The 20,082-nt window shown below is 43.3% G+C and overlaps 2 protein-coding genes across 4 annotated transcripts in view; one reads left to right on the forward strand and one right to left on the reverse strand.

The window, feature by feature from the left end:
- Mcm8 (minichromosome maintenance 8 homologous recombination repair factor) overlaps nt 1-6,270 on the reverse strand; it is a 33,556-nt gene extending 27,286 nt beyond the window's left edge. The window contains exons 1-6 of the mRNA XM_005365555.2: nt 5,986-6,270; nt 5,050-5,229; nt 4,594-4,677; nt 2,589-2,671; nt 2,052-2,201; nt 735-838 (exon numbers count right to left, since the gene is read on the reverse strand). Of these exons, the coding sequence (XP_005365612.1) occupies nt 735-838; nt 2,052-2,201; nt 2,589-2,671; nt 4,594-4,677; nt 5,050-5,197 (569 nt within the window). The 5' untranslated portion in view covers nt 5,198-5,229; nt 5,986-6,270. The remainder of the gene's footprint in view (nt 1-734; nt 839-2,051; nt 2,202-2,588; nt 2,672-4,593; nt 4,678-5,049; nt 5,230-5,985) is intronic.
- A 144-nt stretch (nt 6,271-6,414) lies between these two features.
- Trmt6 (tRNA methyltransferase 6) lies at nt 6,415-18,189 on the forward strand. Of its 3 annotated transcripts, XM_005365556.3 has the most exons (11): nt 6,415-6,638; nt 10,167-10,294; nt 11,312-11,421; nt 11,889-11,980; nt 12,093-12,176; nt 12,432-12,556; nt 13,071-13,426; nt 13,803-13,888; nt 15,132-15,234; nt 15,333-15,419; nt 16,887-18,189. In XM_005365556.3, the coding sequence occupies exons 1-11, from the start codon at nt 6,511-6,513 to the stop codon at nt 17,076-17,078; spliced, it is 1,491 nt and encodes a 496-aa protein (XP_005365613.1). In that variant the 5' UTR covers nt 6,415-6,510; the 3' UTR covers nt 17,079-18,189. The 3 variants fall into 3 exon arrangements, with proteins under 3 accessions (XP_005365613.1, XP_026644317.1, XP_026644318.1); XM_026788516.1 differs by lacking the exon at nt 6,415-6,638 and having other exon boundaries at nt 10,173-10,294; nt 11,314-11,421; XM_026788517.1 differs by lacking the exons at nt 6,415-6,638; nt 10,167-10,294; nt 11,312-11,421; nt 11,889-11,980 and having other exon boundaries at nt 12,093-12,296.
- The last annotated feature ends 1,893 nt before the right edge of the window (nt 18,190-20,082 follow it).

Genomic DNA, 20,082 nt, shown 5'->3' on the forward strand with positions numbered 1-20,082 from the left:
AGTCAGTAAAAACTACTATCAACAAGAAAAAAAAAGGTAAGAAACGCTGTCAGGATCTTTCATACACTTCTGGGGAAATGTAAACTGAAAAAAATCAGTAACCCTAAGAAATGGAAAACAGAATTATTATACGACTCGGCTATACCACTACTGGGTATAAACCTCAAGGATTCTGAGTGAGTACACTCACATTTACTGCTGTACTACTCACAAGAGCCAAGATAATGAACTAGTCTAGATAGCTGTAATAGATAAAGACATAGGGAAAATGTGGTATATAACACAATTTTATTCATTTGTAAAAATGAATGAAATTATGACACATAAAAATGGATAGAATCAGAGATTATTACATTAAGTGAAATATGCAAGACTCAGAAATATACACTGCATGCTTGTTCTCATAGATGAAGTACAGATTTATAGATTTATAGACACACACATGAACGTAGAAAGGGTCATGGAAGTGGGGGAACAAGTCTGAAGGGAGATAGGAGGGGTAAACAAGAGAGGGTAACGGAATCTCTGTGCCATGAAAACAGAAGCAAGGACTATTTAAGGAGAGGAAGGGATCCAGTCAAAGGTTGAGAGGGGAAATAAGTGAGGCCAGTGGGGGATGGGAGGAAAATAAAAACAGTCATGATATATGTATGCATAAATGTTTCACAATGAAATCCATTTGTTTTACAACAATCAAAAAGTTATTGAGAAAAAAATAGCATCAAGTTTCTTACCTTGCAAAAATATGTGGCACGTTTACCATTGTTTCCCCATCATTAGACAATCCCTCTTGAGCTTGTAATTCAGCTGCATGCCGTTCAAGGTCCTTGGTTAATACCTTAGTCAAAAATTGAAAAACAATACTCTTTAAGCAGAACTCTCAGAGAGAACCCAACGTTCATGAAGAGTTCAGGAAAAAAATAAATAAACAGTACTGTAATAGTCAGCTAAAAGACTGATAACCGATTATGACTATTTTGCAGTAGATTATTTCATTTGGGATCTTCTTGTACCTGTACCAGAAAACTTCAGCATCCCTACCTTTTGTCCCAAATAAACCTAACATTAAAAGTCCTAACACTGGGGGCTGGCAAGACGGTTCAGCACTTAAAAACACTCGCTGTTCTTGCAAAGGACTGAGGTTCAGTTCCCAGCACCTGCATGATGGCCCAAGTCCAGTTCTAGAGGACCCATGCCTTTTTCTGACATCTTTGGGCACTAGTCACACATACATGTGGGCAAAGCACTCATACACATAAAATAACAGCCCTCAAAGCCATTACCCACTGGGTTCCACTAAAAAACATTCTGTAGGGCATGCCTCAGCGTGAGCCAGAGCAGGAAGGATGGAAAGGAATTGTGCTTAAGAGCATGTTAGATGAGTAAGGAGATGGCACAGCTGCCCGGCTAGGGAAATAATGGACTGGATGAGTCTGAAGGCAAGAGGCAGGGTTCCCAGTGCAGGGTGTTCAGCAGTGCACCTGGATAGCCTGACCACCCCTGCAGTGTCCAGATTCTATGTATTCATTTAAGACCTATCCTAAGCCCACATCTTCCCTTGAGCTTTCCCCATTCTACCCCACCTCTCAAGGCACCCAGCACTAATCTGTGCCTTTCCTGGGATCTGCTTCCCTTTACCTGGAAGCACTTCGGTGGGTGGTCTCAGGTGCTGTGTCGTCTGTCCCTGAGGAAAACTGACACAAGCCCAGAACAACTGCCACTTTCAGTCTAGGCATGGGCCCTCGGAGAAGTGATTTTCCTGATGCTAAAGGAACTCACATTTGAGGTCAGTCCTTGTGCTCCAAATTCCCGACACCATGCTTGTTTTATATTTCATATTAAATCAGATATCTCCTCAAAAAGAAATCATAACTTCTATATCGAGTACAATTAAGCTGATTCAAGGAAATTGTATATAGGCTGAATTTGTTATCTCCTAGGGGAAGTCTACAATCCTTAAATTCTAACCAACTTCTGTTAGTAAAAGCTAAGTACCTTTTAAAAAGTACTGACACTATGGTATTTCCATTTAAAACGTTGGCTAAATTTACCTGATGTATTGCCAGACCCATACACGCCAAGGTTTTCTCAGGGGTATCTCTTAATGCATTTTCTATATCTGGTATCAAGTTAGTTATTTCATCATCTTTTGTCAGCTCTTTAAAGTCCACCAAAATGCTTCCCTTTCTTTCTATTTCATCCTATAAAAGATTAAATCTTAAATATAACAATTGCTTTTTTGCAAGTCAATTTATCATAATTATTTAGTATGCACTTTAAGAAAGCATGCAATAGTCAACACAGTGATAATTCTGTTTTCTTACATAGCTGTAATATTGCAAATATTTTCATGTACATACTTAACAAACTTTTAAAATTTCTATTTATGATATTATCTCTAAGGACGAGAAAGCTTAAGTAGAGATAATATAATTCACCTAGGCCCACACTGCTGGTATGTGAGAACCAGGAACTAAGTGACACCCATCCACTCCAGCATCACACTCACTAGCACCTCAAACACACTGTCCAGTTAGCTGTCACATAAAGACAGACAGACTGTCAGTGTTGCTGTAGAAAGCACTTACCTTATCATAAAGGTCAATATGCCTTGTGAAAAATTTCTCAAAAGCTTGAATCTTCTCAATAAAAGGAGAACTATCACTGTAAACTAATCCAACAAATACAGCATTAGCACCAATAATCAAAGAAGCATTTATATTTTCCTGAGACAGATCCCTAGAAACACCACAAATTTCCCCCCTTACTTACTTTGTATTGTGATTAGATCTGAATACTCATATGAATGAATACTTGAGATTCTAAAAAGAAAATGACATCTGAATAACCTGAAATATCTATAAAAGTCCAAACAGCTGAGAAACTTTCTACTGAGTCTTGAGTATATCAATTCAAATACCTCATACAATAAGCTTAAACTAGTCATTATAATAAATGCAAAGCCATTCATAGGAACGGAGCTAAACATAATCACTATCTTTGCAAAGTAAATTCTACTTGTTCAGACTGTTACCTTTCAAATTATTTCTGAAGACTGAAGACAGACCACAGACCAATGCTTAACTGTAATCTCAAAACTATAATGCTGCTTCAGTCTAGTGAAATAGAGCTGGTCAACTTTAAGCAAGGTATCTCTTAAATCCCATCTTTAGTAATCTAAAGGTCACTTACAGTTCTCTGAGCTAACTGTTAGGACAATAATAAAAACATTGGGGGTTAATGTATCATAAAGGAATTAAAAGATCATCTGTGAAACACATCTATCAAGTTAATAGGGAAGGAAAGAAGAATTCATTCACAGAATGAATACTGAAAGTCACAAAGACAGGATCCTTAACCACAGCAATATAGTATACTAGAGGGGGAAAACACACAGCTTTAGCTGGGCAGTGGTGGTGTATGCCTTTAATCAGGAGGCAGAAGTAGGCAGAGTTGGAGGCCAGCCAGGTCTGCAAGAGCTAGTTCCAGGACAGTATCCAAAGCTACACAGAGAAACCCTGTCTCGAAAAACAAAAACAAGCAAACAAAAATCCACAGCTTTAAATAAAAAGAACAAAAAGCACATTTCACAAAAGAGATAGCAAGCATGTAGATACCATAAAGGAAGAACAACATCTCCACAGTTCACAAAAATGTCTGATAGTAGATGGTACTCATCTCTACACAGACTTGAAGTGGCATCTAACTCTTAGTTCCAAGCCTATTACTGTGTTTCTTGTTGGGACACTGACATCTGTGCCCAAGTTCCCAAATAACCTTTAGGTTTAGCCAACTGGAGACACTGTAAGGACTGGAAGGCGGCAAGAAGTATGAAATAAACTATTCTTGTTTTTATTCATTCTTTTAAGATTTATTTTATGCATATGTGTGTCTGTGTTAAGTATGTTACATGTGCAGGTGTCTGCAGAGGCCAAAAGAGGGTTTCAGAGCAAACTTTCTTCTGGAACCCAAGTTCAAACCCTCTAGAATAGTAAGTATGCTTAACTTCTGAGCCACCTCACCAGCCTCTTGTTGCGGTTCTTTTCAGTATCTCTCCTACTGCACAGAACAACTATAGATCCAAGCTCCAGGATCCAACCAACATCTGATGAGTCCTTAGTTGCTGTGCTCAACCAGCTTCATTCATCTGTGTTCTGAGCACAAAGCAGGGTGCCTTCCTAAGTCCTAAAGCACAGCTTTGGAGGGTGCCCTGAGATTAAAGCGACATCACTACTGTTCCTCCATCTTTGAACTCCCAACTTCTGGCAGCCTTGGAATGTCTGGATGTTTGTTCTCCCTCAGCCACAGGGATCAGACTGCTGTGTCCGGAAATCACTACTTTCCAGGAGGCTACTACCTCAATGCTCCCTTTCTGTTTTTTGAGTCTTCCACATACACATCTAATTCTTTGTATTAAACCCTTCTTTGACACTCACCAGTTTGTTTTCCTGATACATGCATAAAAACAACACTCCTAACAAATGTTTGGAAGAGCAGAAGGCATGTTATCAGACACTGAATCATGGTAACATGAAATGTAGTATCCAGAAATGGGTATCTAACTCCTGGTACATTTAAGATCTCTAACTCTACCTTCAGAGAAATAAAGCTTCCAGCCCTTATACGGTATAAACTGATCCAACGTTGACTGTAGACGTAAAGGCTGTGAAGTCTGTTCTGAAAAAAGCAGAATATGATGTTAGTAAAAAAACAAAGCACCGTTTTCACCCCTAGTCCCTCCTCCCAGGGTCTATTAATACAGTCTAAACTGGACAGGTCAATAAAAATAATATCCTGCTGTCTACTAGGCATGACTTGCTTTTTTAAAACATGTTTATGCATGTGTGTGTTGTCTGTGACCACGTGTGGGCCAACCCATGCCAATGTGCACATGTGGAGGTCACATGACAGCTTGCAGGAGTCAGTTCTCTCCTTCCATCACAGTGGGTTCCTAGGGACCTGAGGGTCATGGGGCATGGTGGCAGGCACTCTTTCCCACTCCACCATTTCCTGGCCCTTGAGTTGTTGCTTTCACGAGAACGCACTTACCAGAAGTGTGCTTTCCTGTGGCTTTACTCGGGTCAGCTCTGTCCTCTCTTTCTCTCCAGCTTCCCGAGAAGCTCCTGCCACCTCTTCCTCTCTTCCAGCTTTGGAATCTTCCCCGTCCAAAACCTCTTCCTCTATACGCACCGCTCATGTCTTCTAAAGGTCAACAACACTCCTAAAAATCTATTAACGTAGTAAAAGGAGGAAATTAATGTGTTGTGTTTGAGAACTTGCACATAGGCTGGCAAAATTCCATGCCACAGTATAAAGCTTACGTTTTGTGTAATTATTTAAGAATTTGTTTGTTTTTCGAGACAGGGTTTCTCTCTGGCTTTGGAGTCTGTCCTGGAACTAGCTCTTGTAGACCAGGCTGGCCTCGAACTCACAGAGATCCGCCTGCCTCTGCCTCCCAAGTGTTGGGATTAAAGGCGTATGCCACCACCACCTGGCCTCAAGAATTTAATACCCATCACGATTTAAGGTACACTACAGCCGTTTACTCAGCACTAGTTTTCAAAGAACCACCAAGAGAGAAATAAAGACGGTAACTTGAACCTGTCTGCAGTGTTTGAGACTATTATTAGGCAATACTAGCTGAACATAATCCCCACCTGTAAGATTCTAGGGCTATATTGTAGTTCAATCTTTGTTGTATTATTTTCTGTGGCAAGCTGTCCTAAACAGTTCTAAAGGATAATAGAAATCCACTTAAAAATGCCTATCCCACTGCTACAAAGTACTAATGATATATTCATACACTGCGGCGAAATCCATTAAGAGAGCCTATTCTAACTCGAAAGGGTTTAGTTAATAACTAAAAGGTTCGCAAAGAAGCTTGTTTGTAATAACACTGAGACAAAACACAAGCCCTCAGGACCCTCAAGATGAGACATCCCATTGCAACACCACCTTCCACAGCGACCCAATAGGATAACATACTGCGAACGGTGGCAAGTCCAACATATATTTAGGGAAGTCCAACATATATTTAGGACCCGCAGTCCCTGACTTCATTCGCGTCCCGTCGTCCTAATTGCGGGAGTCCCCGAGTCCTCCCAGCCAGCGACCGGGCCTAGGCGGTGCGCACGCGCACGCAGGGCTACGCGAACACTCAGGTTCCAGAGCAGCCTGGGTGCCAGGGTTGCCGAGCACCGGAACGCGAGACCCAAGGCGGGTAAAGCCCGAGCCTAACACCACAAGCTAAACTCCGGGTTCCTCCAGAGTTCTTTTTTGGCGCGTCTATGACGCTTAAGGAAGGCAAGAGACGGGAGGGCGGGACGAAGCGTAGCCAATCAAAGAGTTCAGCTAGACGGAAGCCGCGAGGCTCCCGGAAGCGGGAGCCGGAAAGCGGAAGCGGCGCGCAGCACGTGGGGGCGGTGCTGGCGGAAGGGTAGATTCCTCTGGGTGGTGTGGTGCTGCTGACGGCTGGAACCGGCTACGGAGTTTGGAAACAGTCTGACGTCCATGGAGGCATCAGCGGAGCAGCCAAGCCCGCAGCCCCCGCAGCCCGGGGAGCACTGCATCCGTGACGGCGACTTCGTGGTGCTGAAGCGGGAAGATGTGTTCAAAGCAGTGCAAGTCCAGCGGAGAAAGTAAGTCAAGTTACTGGCCTTGGGCGGCGCGCACCATCACCTAGATAATCACCCCCTCCAGTGCCCCACTCTTGGTTCTTTAAATCCGCAACCCCCCACCCCACCCCCCAGCCGTCGTTGCCACCACTCAGATCTTCCTACCACAGAGGCCGTTTCCCTCTGGGAACCTTTTGCATCCTTGGCCTCTAGGACTTCATTTGCCCCTTTCTCATTCTACAGTACTTGCCTCTACCTTTCATTCCCCAACTTCTACCTTCAGCGCCGGATTCCCTCCCCAGGAATTCCGTTCTTGGTACTGCCGTCCCCAAGGGTGCTTTCCTTAGGTTCTTAGGGTCTTCTCCATTACAGAACTCCTCCAGCCTTTTACATTGAGATCTCTTCATTATGGCTGACTCTCATCCCCACCTTTCCCATAAATTCGACTTCCTCTGTGAGAGAGAGGAGGGAGGAGAGAGAAAAAAGATCCCTTACACTTAGTCTGACTTTCAGGTAGGCAGACCTCTTCTCGACCTCAGCGGGGGAAAATCTATCTTCTATGAATAAGAAAAGCCAAATTCCTACAGTGTGCAATTACTGTGAGCCCTTCTTTTTACATCAAGGTATTAAAGGTCCTGGAAAATCGAATTGTTCACAAGCAGTTCGCTTAAGAACTCAGAGCTCATACATAATTGGGCTTGGTAAATTTGTGACAGATCTGATTAAGTTACTTAATTCTAGTAGCTTATTGATGGTTAGAATTTATTGGGATATTAGGTTACTTTGGTACAGTGAGGTTTTCTTTTGAACTTATGTATCATACTGTTTCATTATTTGCTTGATTGTTGTAGTGCAGAGGCTCTGCATACTAGACAAGGGCTCTGCCACTGAGTCACACTGCCATTCACGTGATACTCCTTGAAAAGAAGTAAATCGTACAAAGTCAGGAGAACAACTCTTTGTGGGTCAGAAAACTGGATATCATGAAATTTGGAACCCCTTCTAATGCTCACTTGGCATTAAGTTATTTTTGCTACTGTTTGATTCAAACCATTGAGTAGTATTTGAAATGGAGCAGGAAACAGTAAAAATCCTAAGGGCTGGGGATGTAGCTCAGTTGCTCGAGTGCGTGTCTGGCGTGCTCCAAGCCCTAGGTGTAGTTTCCAGCACTGCATTAATAGACTGTTGGTGCAGGCCTGCAATTCCAGTACTTGGGAGGCGGAGGAAAGGGAGATCAGAAGTTCAGGGTCATGCTTGGAGAGTCTCAGAGCAGCCTAGCCAATGTCTCAACAAAATAAAACCAGTTAGACAGGCAGCAGTGTCCAGTGCATCAAGTCAGTTGGTAACCAATCCTTCTTGGCACAAGCATAATTTGATAAAGAAAAAAAAAAAAGATCAGGGGGGCGGCGTGTTCATTCTCAGCTAAAATCAAAAATCTTTTGAGCATTTTAAAATTCTCCATTGAGCCGGGCGGTGGTGGCGCACGCCTTTAATCCCAGCATTTGGAAGGCAGAGGCAGGCGGATTTCTGTGAGTTCGAGACCAGCCTGGTCTACAAGAGCTAGTTCCAGGACAGGCTCCAAAACCACAGAGAAACCCTGTCTCGAAAAAAAACAAAAAAAAAAAAAAATTCTCCATTGATAAGATTTTTTTGGTAGTTAAAATTAGAGAAGTCTTAACAACTGTCCTCGTTGCCACTGTATTTTTGTGACTGAACTCAGGTGGGCTCTTAAAGTGCTCCTAACAGAGACAACTCTTATCCTTTGCTGGATTTTCAGTAGCCAACATATAAGACTCAAAATATTTGCTCAGCTCAGGCCAGATTTGCAGCCCCTTAAAGCACCTGGTGTTAAACACTGAAGCTGGCCTGAGGGTCATATGGTTCAAGTGGCATTTGATGAACGAAGCTAGGGAGATGGCCCAGTGAGTAAAGCTGTTAGCACACAAGCATCAGATATGGTGGTACATGTCTGTGATGTCAGCGTTCATCCAGCAAGAGGGAAGCAGAGACAGGAGATGCCCTGGAAGTTTGAGGGCCAGCTGGCCTGGCATATGCAACATTAAACAAAAGAGAATTTGCCTCAAAATAAGGTGGAGTTCGTCTCCTGACTTCCACATGCACACTGTGGTCCTGAAACATACATGTACATATACGACACGCATGTGCGCACACACACTTAAAAGTAGAAACGGTTTTTGCTAAAGGATGTGATGCACAAAGATGTGACAGGATAGAGAACCCTGTCACACGGAGGACCAGCAGCAGTGGGAAGCACATTCTGCGAGCCTGTAGAAACAGAGAACAAGGGAGGAGCGAGAGGGCACAAACAATTCACCAGGGCCGGTCTCAGAACTCAGAATGCTGTGTGTGCCCGCTGGGCTCTGACGCTTCCCTAGGTACAACACTCTTATGTCAACTGTGCTGGGTGATATAGAAAAACACTGCCGACCTGTATGAGTCCCCCAGCTTTAGCTCCTCACACAAGCAAGCACACACAGCAGGTGTCATTGTGTATTGTGTGACATTCTTCTGGGGAGTCATTACACACGTGCAACCCAACCCAGAGGCTGTAGAGCAGCTCCAAAGCCTTAATGGTCAAAGTTGTCCCCCACACTCCCTACCCAGTGACTGTTTACTCCTTTTGATATTGATAGGTAGAAGACCTTCAAGAATTTGAAGATTTTGTTCTCCAGTGTATGTCCTGTTGCTTGAAAGCTGGTGTCTCCTCCCCTCCTAGAGGAAGTATTTCAGTTTGGAGGGAACGCTGCAGTTCAGAGGACCATGTTTCAACACTGTGGCTAAGGCCAGTGTGGCCTGGAATTTAGCATCTTGAACAGTACAGTTTTCCCAGGGTCTCAGATTTCTATCCTGGAAAAGGGCATCCCAGGATTACTGTGAGGATGGAAAGGGCACACACACTGCTTAACATCTAGTTATTAGTCAGCAGGGGTTCATTTCCTTTCTTTGAAGGGGAAGAGATTTTGTTGTGTGCTTCCCTTTGAAAGTAAGTACAGGGCTGAGTGACAGGAGAGCCCAATGCCCCACCCTCAGCAGTGCACCGTCAGTGTTCAGTTCATTTCAGATGTCTAGATTCCACTAATGTTTCTTTCTAATACGGGTTATTAGGATTTGCCACTGTTCTAGTACAATAGCCAGTTAGACAGAGACCAGGGAGTTTTAAAATTGTTGTCATCTCAGGGTTATCTCGTTGGGGGCTTTCTAGTGCGAGCGACATGGGATATCTCCATACATCCTCCTGGCCTGGGAATCTCGACAGTCAACTGCTGTCGCGATCTTCAGAATCTGTGAGTTTAAGCAAAGTGCAAGCAGATCTGTGCCCCATAAAAGGAGTATCTTTTTTCTTCTAAAAGTCAGTGTTTTCCTAGCTTCTTTATGAATGTTTGTGTCTCTCCTGAGCCTGGTTCTCTCTAGTTCGTTTGTCAGGTTTGTACCCAGAAGCAGTGCTGTTCACTGTACATCGTGAGAATGAGCGCACCTGTTGTAGCACGAATGTAAGAGAAGTCAATTGACTGGTCGCTTATCCTTCCTCAGGAAAGTAACGTTCGAGAAACAGTGGTTTTATCTGGATAATGCCATTGGCCATAGTTATGGGTCAACATTTGAAGTGAGCAATGGAGGATGCCTTCAGCTCAAGAAGAAGAAGGAAGAGCCTACTTCAGGTACCCCACGCGGGATGTTAGAGATGGACGGTCTACAGTTAGCTAGGCAGACTTCCATTTAATTTGGATGCTCTCCAGAAAACTTAGCTAAAACAAGAGGTGATCCTAAAAAGCCAAGGCTGACTTGAGGGACTGATGGACTAGGTGTAAAAGGCAACTTGGGAAAAGAAGGGTTGCAGATGCGGGCATGTAGTTCAGTTGGTAGGGCATTTACCCAGTGTGCACAAGGCCCCAGCTTCATCTGCAGCACACCATGAGCGTGTAATTGAAGTACTTGTGGGATTGAGGTGCGAGAATCAGAGTCCAGCTTCTTATGTAGCTATATCGTGAGCTTGAGGCCAGCCTGTGTTACCTGGAACTTATCGCAAAAAGAAACTCTGAGGAGTTGGTGAGATGCCTCAGCAGGTAGGCCGACTTGTTTCTTCTAGAGCACCTAGGTTTAGGTCCGAATGCCCGTATGATGCTCACAACCACCTGTGACTCCAGTTCCAGGCATCTGATACCCTGTTCTGAGTCCAGGCACTAGGCATGCATCTGGTACACATACATACATGTAGGCAAACACTCATAACAAAATTAAATCTTATCTTTCTTTTTTTTCTAATTTTTGAGATAGGGTCTCTACATAGCCCTTGCTGTCCCTGACATGTAGACCTGGCTGGCCTCAAACTCACAGGGATTCTCCTGCCTCTGCCTCCCTAGCGTTGAGATTAAAGGTCTGTGCTGCTTTGCCCAACTCTCTAAAAAAAATTTTTTTTTTTAAAGAAAACATTGTGAAATAATTTCAAATGAGGGCCAGCAAGATGGCTTAGTGGGTAAGGAGCTGTTACCAAGTCTAACGACCTGAGTTCACTGAGACCTGTTTGGTGGGAGGGGAGAAAGAACCATGTCCTAGGACCAATGTGCACCACACCACGTGTGAGCCCACACACATATACAAATATATGTAAAATTAAGTAATATAATTTTAATAGTAGTTTTATATCACAGTTATCATAAAGCCATTTCTTTCCTTAGAGACTAAAGAAGCGGGCACTGATAATCGAAATATAGTTGATGATGGAAAGTCCCAAAAACTTACTCAAGATGATATAAAGGCTCTGAAAGACAAGGGCATTAAAGGAGAGGTAAAAAGGATTCTTTCCCTTTGTTTGTGTGTAACTTGTTTCTAATGCCGATCTTGAGGTAAAATGGGGAGTCAGTTAAAATATGTGTGCCGTTGAACCCATGGGGATTTTGTTTCTTTTGCATAGGAATAATGGGTGAGAGGCAGCACTAAAAGTGTTAGTGGAAGAGAAGGGAACAGCTCGTTTGTTTTGATCTTGGCTGATCTTCATCTCTCGTCTCCCCTTCTTGGACATCTCTCTTCCTTTAGCTTGGTTTAAAGGAGTTGTGTGAACAAGACCCTGGGTTCCATCCCCAACACCAGAAAAAAACAAACATAAATGTGTTTATTGCAAGTCCTAAGTAGAGTGTAGAAGGCCAGCTGAGCCGCCTGGACTTCGTGGAGGGGAACTGGTGATGAGACCTTAGGCTCAGTGCCAGGGTAAGACAGTGAAGCCTCAGGATCTGCTCGCTCCTCCTTTTCTTACAGGAAATAGTTCAGCAGCTAATTGAAAATAGTACAACATTCCGCGACAAGACAGAATTTGCCCAAGATAAATATATTAAAAAGAAGAAGAAAAAGTAAGTCGTTTTGTTTGAAATGATTGAAAATAGCACATCTTTTTTATTTACTAAGTAAATACTACTAAAAATAAGGTATTTTAAATTGTTATTCTGCTTTTACTTCCCCTAGATATGAAGCCATCGTTACTATTTTGAAGCCATCTACCCGTATTCTTTCAATTATGTATTATGCAAGAGAACCTGGAAAAATTAAGTACGCTTTGTTTCCTTTCAAAGTATAATTGGGGGAAAATATGTCTTTAAGAGAGTCATGATTTTAAGTAAAATGAAAAGCTTGCTCACCTGCATAAAGTGTCCTCCTTCCTCATAAATTGTAAGTCCTTTTACTGTCGCCTCAAGCAAACAATAATCTTATCAACATAATTTTTATGAAACAGCTAGAAAAACAATTATTAAACATCAGGCTTTACTTAACTAAAAGTAAATGGATCATCCTTTTTTCCCTTAGCCACATGAGATATGATACACTAGCCCAGATGCTGACATTGGGAAATATCCGTGCTGGCAATAAAATGATTGTCATGGAAACGTGTTCGGGCTTGGTGCTAGGTGCCATGATGGAACGAATGGGAGGTAAGCCTCGGTGTTTTCAAATACTGTAAGCTGCCCTGATGTGAGGAAAGAAGTCCAAATGCTGGCCTTTCCTGCTTTGGTGTGTGTGGGGATGATTCTGGAATGCAGCTGGCTAATGATTTACTGTGTTATCAGGCACTGAGGGGCTGAATAGGGAGGCTTCCCAGGAGGTATCCTCTCTTGGAATACACAAGCTGACCTGTCTGGGTTTCTCTGACTCTGTGGAAGATAAGCATGAATCCACCCTCTCTGTGGATGAACCTAAATCATGTAACTAAACAGGATCACTGGGTCTCCCTGCCATAGTGTCCTAAGGAGATAAGCTTCTTTAAAATTCCCTGCTTTGGAATTATATTCTCTCTGTAGGGAATGAAATATTCATAGTGGTCAAGAACCTCCAGATGGGTTGCGGCATTCCTCGCCCTCTAGACATGGGAGAAGAGTCATGAATTAATTGTGTGAGGACTTGGGCATTGCACAGTCTAGATTCCTTCCATTTGTTTTGTCTGTTCAGGTTTTGGCTCCATTATTCAGCTGTACCCTGGAGATGGACCTGTTCGGGCAGCAACAGCTTGTTTTGGATTTCCCAAATCTTTCCTCAGTGGTCTTCATGAATTCCCCCTCAACAAAATAAACAGTCTTCTAAATGGAACATTTTCTGCTGAGATGCTGTCCTCGGAGCCTAAGGACAGCACTCCGGTTGAACAGAGTAACGGTGAACATGAGGAAAAACAGATATCTGAACAAGCCGATGAGGACAGCATAGCAGAAGCCGCAGAAAGTAACCTAGAAGAACAGAGAACAATGGAAACTGTTCCTCAGGACCCAGAGAATAAGGAGCCTAAAGAAAAAGGAAATAGAAGAGATTATGTAAGAATGTCAAGAGTCTTTATCCTTGTAATAGCCTCAGACCCAGTGAGTCATTAAGTTGTGAGATTTAAGTTAACTTTGAAACATTAGGTCCCTAGATGATAACTGTCAGAAACAACTGGGGGAAATGGGTGTGTTTGTACACAGCAGTGTGACTTAGTCTGTGGGCTGGAACTCTGGGTGACTTTAGCGGCAGCTTCAGCAGTGCTCAGGTGACTTGGGGCTGACCTTTGAGTATAACTTCCTCAGGCACCCTCATCGTCCTTATAAACCACCCCTTTCTCTGTCATCTTCTGAATACCTCTGCTCTGATGAAACAGAGCATTTTGGTAAATCTGGCTGAATGACCTCAGTGCATTGGGTTCTTGCTGTTCAGATTCAGGAAAAGCAAAGAAGACAAGAAGAGCAGAGGAAAAGACATTTAGAGGCTGCCGCTCTGCTGGGAGAAAGAAATGCAGATGGGTATGTTGATGAGGGGTGAGGGGCACTCCTCGGTGCTGCTGCGTTCTGCTTCCAATGCATCAGCGTTTTCTTCCCCTGTCCTGATTCTTGTGGGAAGTGAGATGAAGATTTTCTCTTGATTGTTTAGATTTTTGAGAGACTGGGTCTGGGCTGGGGAGAATGTTCAGAGTTAGGCTCCCAGCACCCTGCCTGGTGACTTCAGTTTCTGGGAGGAGATCCAACACCTGTAGCCTCCTTGGACACCTGCACACTCATACACATATCAACATGCAGGCGTACACATTCATAGTCAAAAAGGAAACAATTAGTTTATCAAAGCTTTTATTTTAAGGCTAGTAAAATAAGTAGTTGGTTGGTTGTTTTTAAAGAAAGGCCAAGTCTAGCAGAGGGGTAAGTTGGAGGTGTAATTTGATAGTTTCAAGGAAATCTGAACATTAAGCAGTGATATCAGATAGGACCGAATAGTTGATAGGTGTAGGGGTGGAGCATTAATATGGCTGTAATGCTGGTCAAAAACAAGCCAATGACAATCCCTGTCAGAGGCTAGAGAGATGGCTAAGTGGTTAAAAGAGAGTGCTTGCTACTCTTACAGAGAACTGGTGTTCAGTAACCAACACCCATATTGGCAGCTCACAACTGTCTATAACTCTAGTTCCAGGGGATCTGGCACTTGGCCTCTGTGGACACACACACTAAAATAAAATACGTCTATAAAGGGAAACAATACCTCTGTCAATGGGAGGTGGATTCAGAAGTGTGGTGTTAGATTTGCTTCCAGGTGATCTAAAGCAAAAATACAAGAATATCCTACATTTAGCTGCCAGGCAGCACAAATGCTTATAACCCAGTTTTTTTAGAAATAAATAGCTCATGATGTCATTCTGCTTTGAATTTCTAGAATGTTGTGTTTGTATAGGTCACACTGGCCTACTCCTTATACAGTTGTGGAACTCAAGGCAATCCTTCTGCCTAGGCCACAGTGTTAAGATTTTAACCATGCATAACTAGGTGATCATTTTATTTTTTTATTTTATTTATTATTTATTTATTTATTTTTGTTTTATTTTCCCCAGAGGCCAGGTTTCTCTGTGTAACAGTCCTGGCTGTCCTGGAACTCACTCTATAGACCGGGCTGGCCTTGAGCTCACAGAGATCCGCCTGCCTCTGCCTCTCAAGTGCTGGGATTAAAAGCCCTGTTCCACTGGGAGGATGTAGAGGGATGTTCTCTCTGTTTTCCTTGCAGTTTGATTGTGGCCAGTCGTTTCCACCCCACTCCACTGCTACTGTCTTTGCTAGACTTTGTGGCCCCATCAAGACCGTTTGTGGTCTACTGTCAGTATAAAGAGGTAAATGCTGAGACAAAATGCAGAATTCCTACACCTGAATTTTGATCCCCCTGTTGGAACTCAGAAAATATCTAACAGGATTCTGGTTTTGCCTTTAGCCTTTGTTGGAATGCTATACAAAACTTCGGGAGAGAGGAGGTGTCATCAACTTGAGACTGTCTGAAACCTGGCTCAGAAATTACCAGGTAAGCATTCTCACCACAGGCTCCAGAGCTGCTGGCTCCTTGCCACCATACTGAAAGTTGTTAAATAAAACCATTGTTTACAGTGGCAATGGTGGAAGTGTCTGCCTGTCACTCAGAAAATACCATGGTTTCCTGACCTTTTCATATCAGGGTGCACTGTTCTGTGACTCTGGTCCAGAGGAAGGGGGGGGGGGTCGGTGGGTTTTTTTGTTTGTTGGTTTGGTTGATTGGTTGGTTGAATTGGTTTAGTTTTTTGAGACAGGGTTTCTCTGTGTGACCCTAGCTGTTCTATAACTCCCTTTGTATATCAAGCTGGCCTTGAACTCAGGGAGATCCACCTGCCTCTGTGCCTGACTAGTCCAGAGTATTTAAAATGCAAATAACTGGTTATACTACTCTCAAGACCTTGTCAATGGAGGTGGGTCACTGCAAATGAAGTGACCCTGTCCTCTGCTGCAGCATCTTCCCAGCCAGTTCAGGATCCACTGGTGGGAGGTATGTTATTTCAGAACTCACATACTGAGCTCTGTTAGTGCTTTACTCTTTCCCTCACCTACCCCCTCTCTGGCAGTGTTAGAGATCAGAATCAGCATCTCAGGCAGGCTGGGCAAGTACTCTGCCGCTGAGCCATATCCTTAGATAATATGCCAAGGTAGACATTTTATAAGAGGGTTTATTAGGGCAAAGGGGTCTTTAAATATATATTGAGAGAGAGAGGGTGGGGGCAGGAGGGGAATGGAATTATGTAGGTCAGTACTTAGAAAAGAGAAAAGGAACAGCCTACATCCATATGCTGAGATAGTCTCAGGCAGGCCAGTGAGGAGCCGGGAGTAAAGACTGCCCATGAAAGGGACCTCCTGAACTGAGCAAGAGTGGTCAGCTCTTGTGCCTGGGCTCAGTTTGGTCTCAGTATGATCCCTGCAGCAGATCCCAAAGTCACAGCAGCTGGAGACTTTGCTGCCTGAATACCTCATAGTGAGTTCCTTCAGGAAGGGAGGTTGGAGGGGGCACTTCTGTGTTACCAGGTGTTCCGTCAGTCCTGCTGGTTGGTATCCGATCCTACCATGATAAGGATGCTGTTGAATACAGAGTAAGAAGTGAGAAGAGCCCTTGCAGGAGTTAACCTCAGGGAGTGTCCATCCTGTGTTGTTTCTCCATATACCACACACCCGATTGTTGCCATGAAGCTTCCCGGAGCCAGAATTACTACAGAAACTATCCACCCTCCCCCCTCACACTAGCATTCAATTTGAGAGAAACAGGGCTTCAGTTATTCTTGTTTAAGACAAATAGATCGCTTTGTTTTTATACCTTCTTCCACATTGTGCTATGAAGAAGTGGTCTTAAAAGTTAGTCATATTAAATCAAGGGAATTTGTCATTTAAATTCTGATTTTTATTACATTGTTGATATAGTCTGTAAGAATGCAGAAAGATATGAATGTCCATTTTTTTCTGTCTTGGTTAGGTTTTGCCCGATCGGAGTCATCCCAAATTGCTGATGAGTGGAGGAGGAGGATACCTTCTGTCCGGCATCACCGTTGTCTCGGACAGCCTTCGAGCGGACCCCAGCCTCAAGTCTTGTGCAAGCACTTTAGACTCACACGCGGCTGAGGAGCCAGCAGCTAAAAAACAGAAATGTGTGGGATCTGGCTCTTAAGAGATTGCTCTTTGTTCCGAGGCATTCTGCAGCCGGCAGTTACACTTTAGATGACATCACTAAATGTGTTTTCCTATCCTCAGGATGTGTGTACACCTCCCTGTTCCTGGGAAGAAATAAGCCTTTCGTTTGCTTCTGATGCAGATGGGGTTAGTCAGCACTGCAGCTCCGACATGCGGTAATGGGTGGGTACAGCAGTCCTGTTTCTGTAACAGACTTTGAGTACTTAAAACTAATGTCAATATCCTGAAAATGTTGATATGTAAGACTTTGTTTATATTTTAAGCAAAGATGAATAATACAAGCTAGCTAACATGATGAGCAGAGAAAGGAAGTTCCCTCTCATCCATTCTCTTCTACTTTAGCAATATGGATGTGTGTGCCTATGAGATTTACAGTACCAAAAAATTGTTGGTAGCCTGAGGAAGACCCAGGTATTTCCTTTACTGCCTCTCCCCTTTTTGGTGCATAGAAAGGTTTAGTGGGCGCTTTTTGCAGTGGTTCATGCATCTTCTTTGTTCTAAAAAAGTGATTAGAACTTCTGTGAACTTTTAAACAATTGATTTTTTTTCCCTCTCTAGAAATGTGTACCAGTGTTGGTACGTCTGTATGTATCAACACAGACAGAATGTACTACCTATGGTGGGGAGAGAGAATGAATACACAGTTTATTTGAACTGTGGTAAAGACTTGTACAAGACAGACCAGCTCTCAGTGCGTTGGTATCATTCCTTGTCAAGTGTGTTTTAAGTGCCTTTTTCTGGGATTACTCACACTGGTCTCTGAAGGTCTGTCTGCTGGAGTGAGGTGGATGGCCTTTATCAGCTCTGAAAAAGTCTAATCAAATTACCATTTCCATTATAAGAAATAAAAATGTCTAGAGTACTCAAGACTCTTGTCCACTTGAGAATCTTAAGTCCTGCTCACTAGAACATGCTCCGTCGTGTATAGTGTGTGTGCCATAGACGCCTACCCAACCAGGAGCATCTTGGATGAAAAAGATTGTTTTAGTAGCATGTGCTGTTCTAATAATGGCTGCTCTGATTGCCAACTATGGTTTTTATTCCTTTTCCTCTAAATAACTGCTTTTAAAGAATAAAAGTTTCCTACTCTGAGCCCTGTGTCATTAATGACAATGATGCCACGTTTACCACATTGAGCTGGCAGTGACATGGTCCTGTGGTAGAGAATGCACTGGAATGTGCCACGTGCAAGTCACATTTAAGGAGAGCATAAGATTGCACAGAGGAGACTCAGTAGGGGCTGGTCACTGTTAAAATGACCTCAGCTGGTGTCCGGGTTCTGTTCCAGCCTCTGAATCGCTGAGTCTGCACTTGAGGTAGGGAGTTAGGGTTTGAGCTACCAAAGCCCTGCATGCCTCAGAACGCTAGCAAATACCTCAGAGCGGGGGAGGGGTCTCTAGGGTTGGAACTTGGGTTGTGTGCCTTTACGGGCCAGCCATCTCACTAGCCCTGATGTAGTTTTGATACATATGAAAATATGAGAGTATTCGGATGTTATTTGAAAGTATAAGTTGAAGGACTGCAACAATACAAATACTAGAGACTATCCTAAAAATCCCAGATCTGCAGCATCCAGATACTTGATCCTGGGATCTGTGGTGTGCACTGTCAGGGAGGAGAGTGGACCTAACCACCTTACTTGAAGTAGTTCTAGAATAATTTTTATTTAAAGAAAATAAAAGACGTCAGGCAGTGGTGGTGCATGCCTTTAGTCCTAGCACAGAAGCAGAGGCAGGAGGATCTCTGAGTTCAAGACCAGCCTGGTCTACAGAGTGATGAGTTAGTTCCAGGACAGTCAGGGCTACTCAGAGGAATCCTGGGCTGTGGCTTGATGGGTAAAGGTGCTTGCTGCATAAATCTGACGACCTCCCGAGCCCACGTAAAGTAAGCGAAAGGACAGAGCCAAGTCCACAAGACACATGTGACAGCTGTGCTCACACCTACACATCATACTTGAACTAGTTTCACTTAGATTATGAATTTATTTGGACTTAACTGTGGGCACAGGTCAGATTCTAAGACTGGACAACTAGTTAAAGAGCAGGGAACAAACTGTTAGCGATCCTGTTAACATTTATAAAGTACCCATAGCTTTTTAAGCCTTTATCCTTTATTCATTGGAATAAAATTTTAGTCATACCAAGTTTTTAAATTTGGGAGCCTTATAAAGCTATACTAACACCAGAGGTCACAGTCCAATGTTCTCATGCCACATACTTAAAACAGTTTCTAAACATGTTATTGTATGTGTTCTGTATTTGATGTATGTCAGTAATGGCATATGCATGCCGCAGTGTATATGTAGAGGCTGGAGGACAGCTTGGGAGTCAGTTCTCTGCTTCCTCCATGTGGGTCGTCAGTCTTGGACAGCAAGTACTTCCATCCCCTGAGCCATCTTGCCAGCCCTGAAGCAGCATAAACAAAAACAGTAAGTACTGGGGTGATAGGCACAGTGGATAAAGTGATTGCGACCCATGTATGATGCTTGAAGTTCCAGAACCAATGTAAAGCCAGACAAGGCAATCACAGTATTGATATGGTAAAACGGGAGGCCGAGACAGGAATGTTGTGGGATAATCTTTTTGTACACTGTGAAGATGTGTCTTCTGCCAAGGCAACTTCTAATTGGTTTAATAAAGAAATGAGCAGCCAATCGTTAGGCAGGACTTCAGGCAGAGATAGGAACTTTGGGAAGAAGAGGCAAAATTCACCAGCCCATCATAAAGAAACTGGAGGTGAGGTAGCAAGCCACGAGACAGAATATGGATGAATATAAATGGTTAATTTAAGTTTTAAGAACTAGTTGGGAATACGCCTAAGCTAAAGTCAAGCTTTAATGCTTAATAATAAGGCTCTGTGTCATTATTTAGGAGCTGGTGGTCCAAAGAAAACCTGACTACACAGAGGAATCCTTCAGAAGCTCAAGGGCCAAGTATCTTAGAGTACATAGTGGCAAACAACAAAGTCCCCGTGACAAAATG

This window comes from Microtus ochrogaster, unplaced genomic scaffold (assembly GCF_000317375.1).
Source record: "Microtus ochrogaster isolate Prairie Vole_2 unplaced genomic scaffold, MicOch1.0 UNK3, whole genome shotgun sequence".
NCBI classification, from domain to species: domain Eukaryota; kingdom Metazoa; phylum Chordata; class Mammalia; order Rodentia; family Cricetidae; genus Microtus; species Microtus ochrogaster.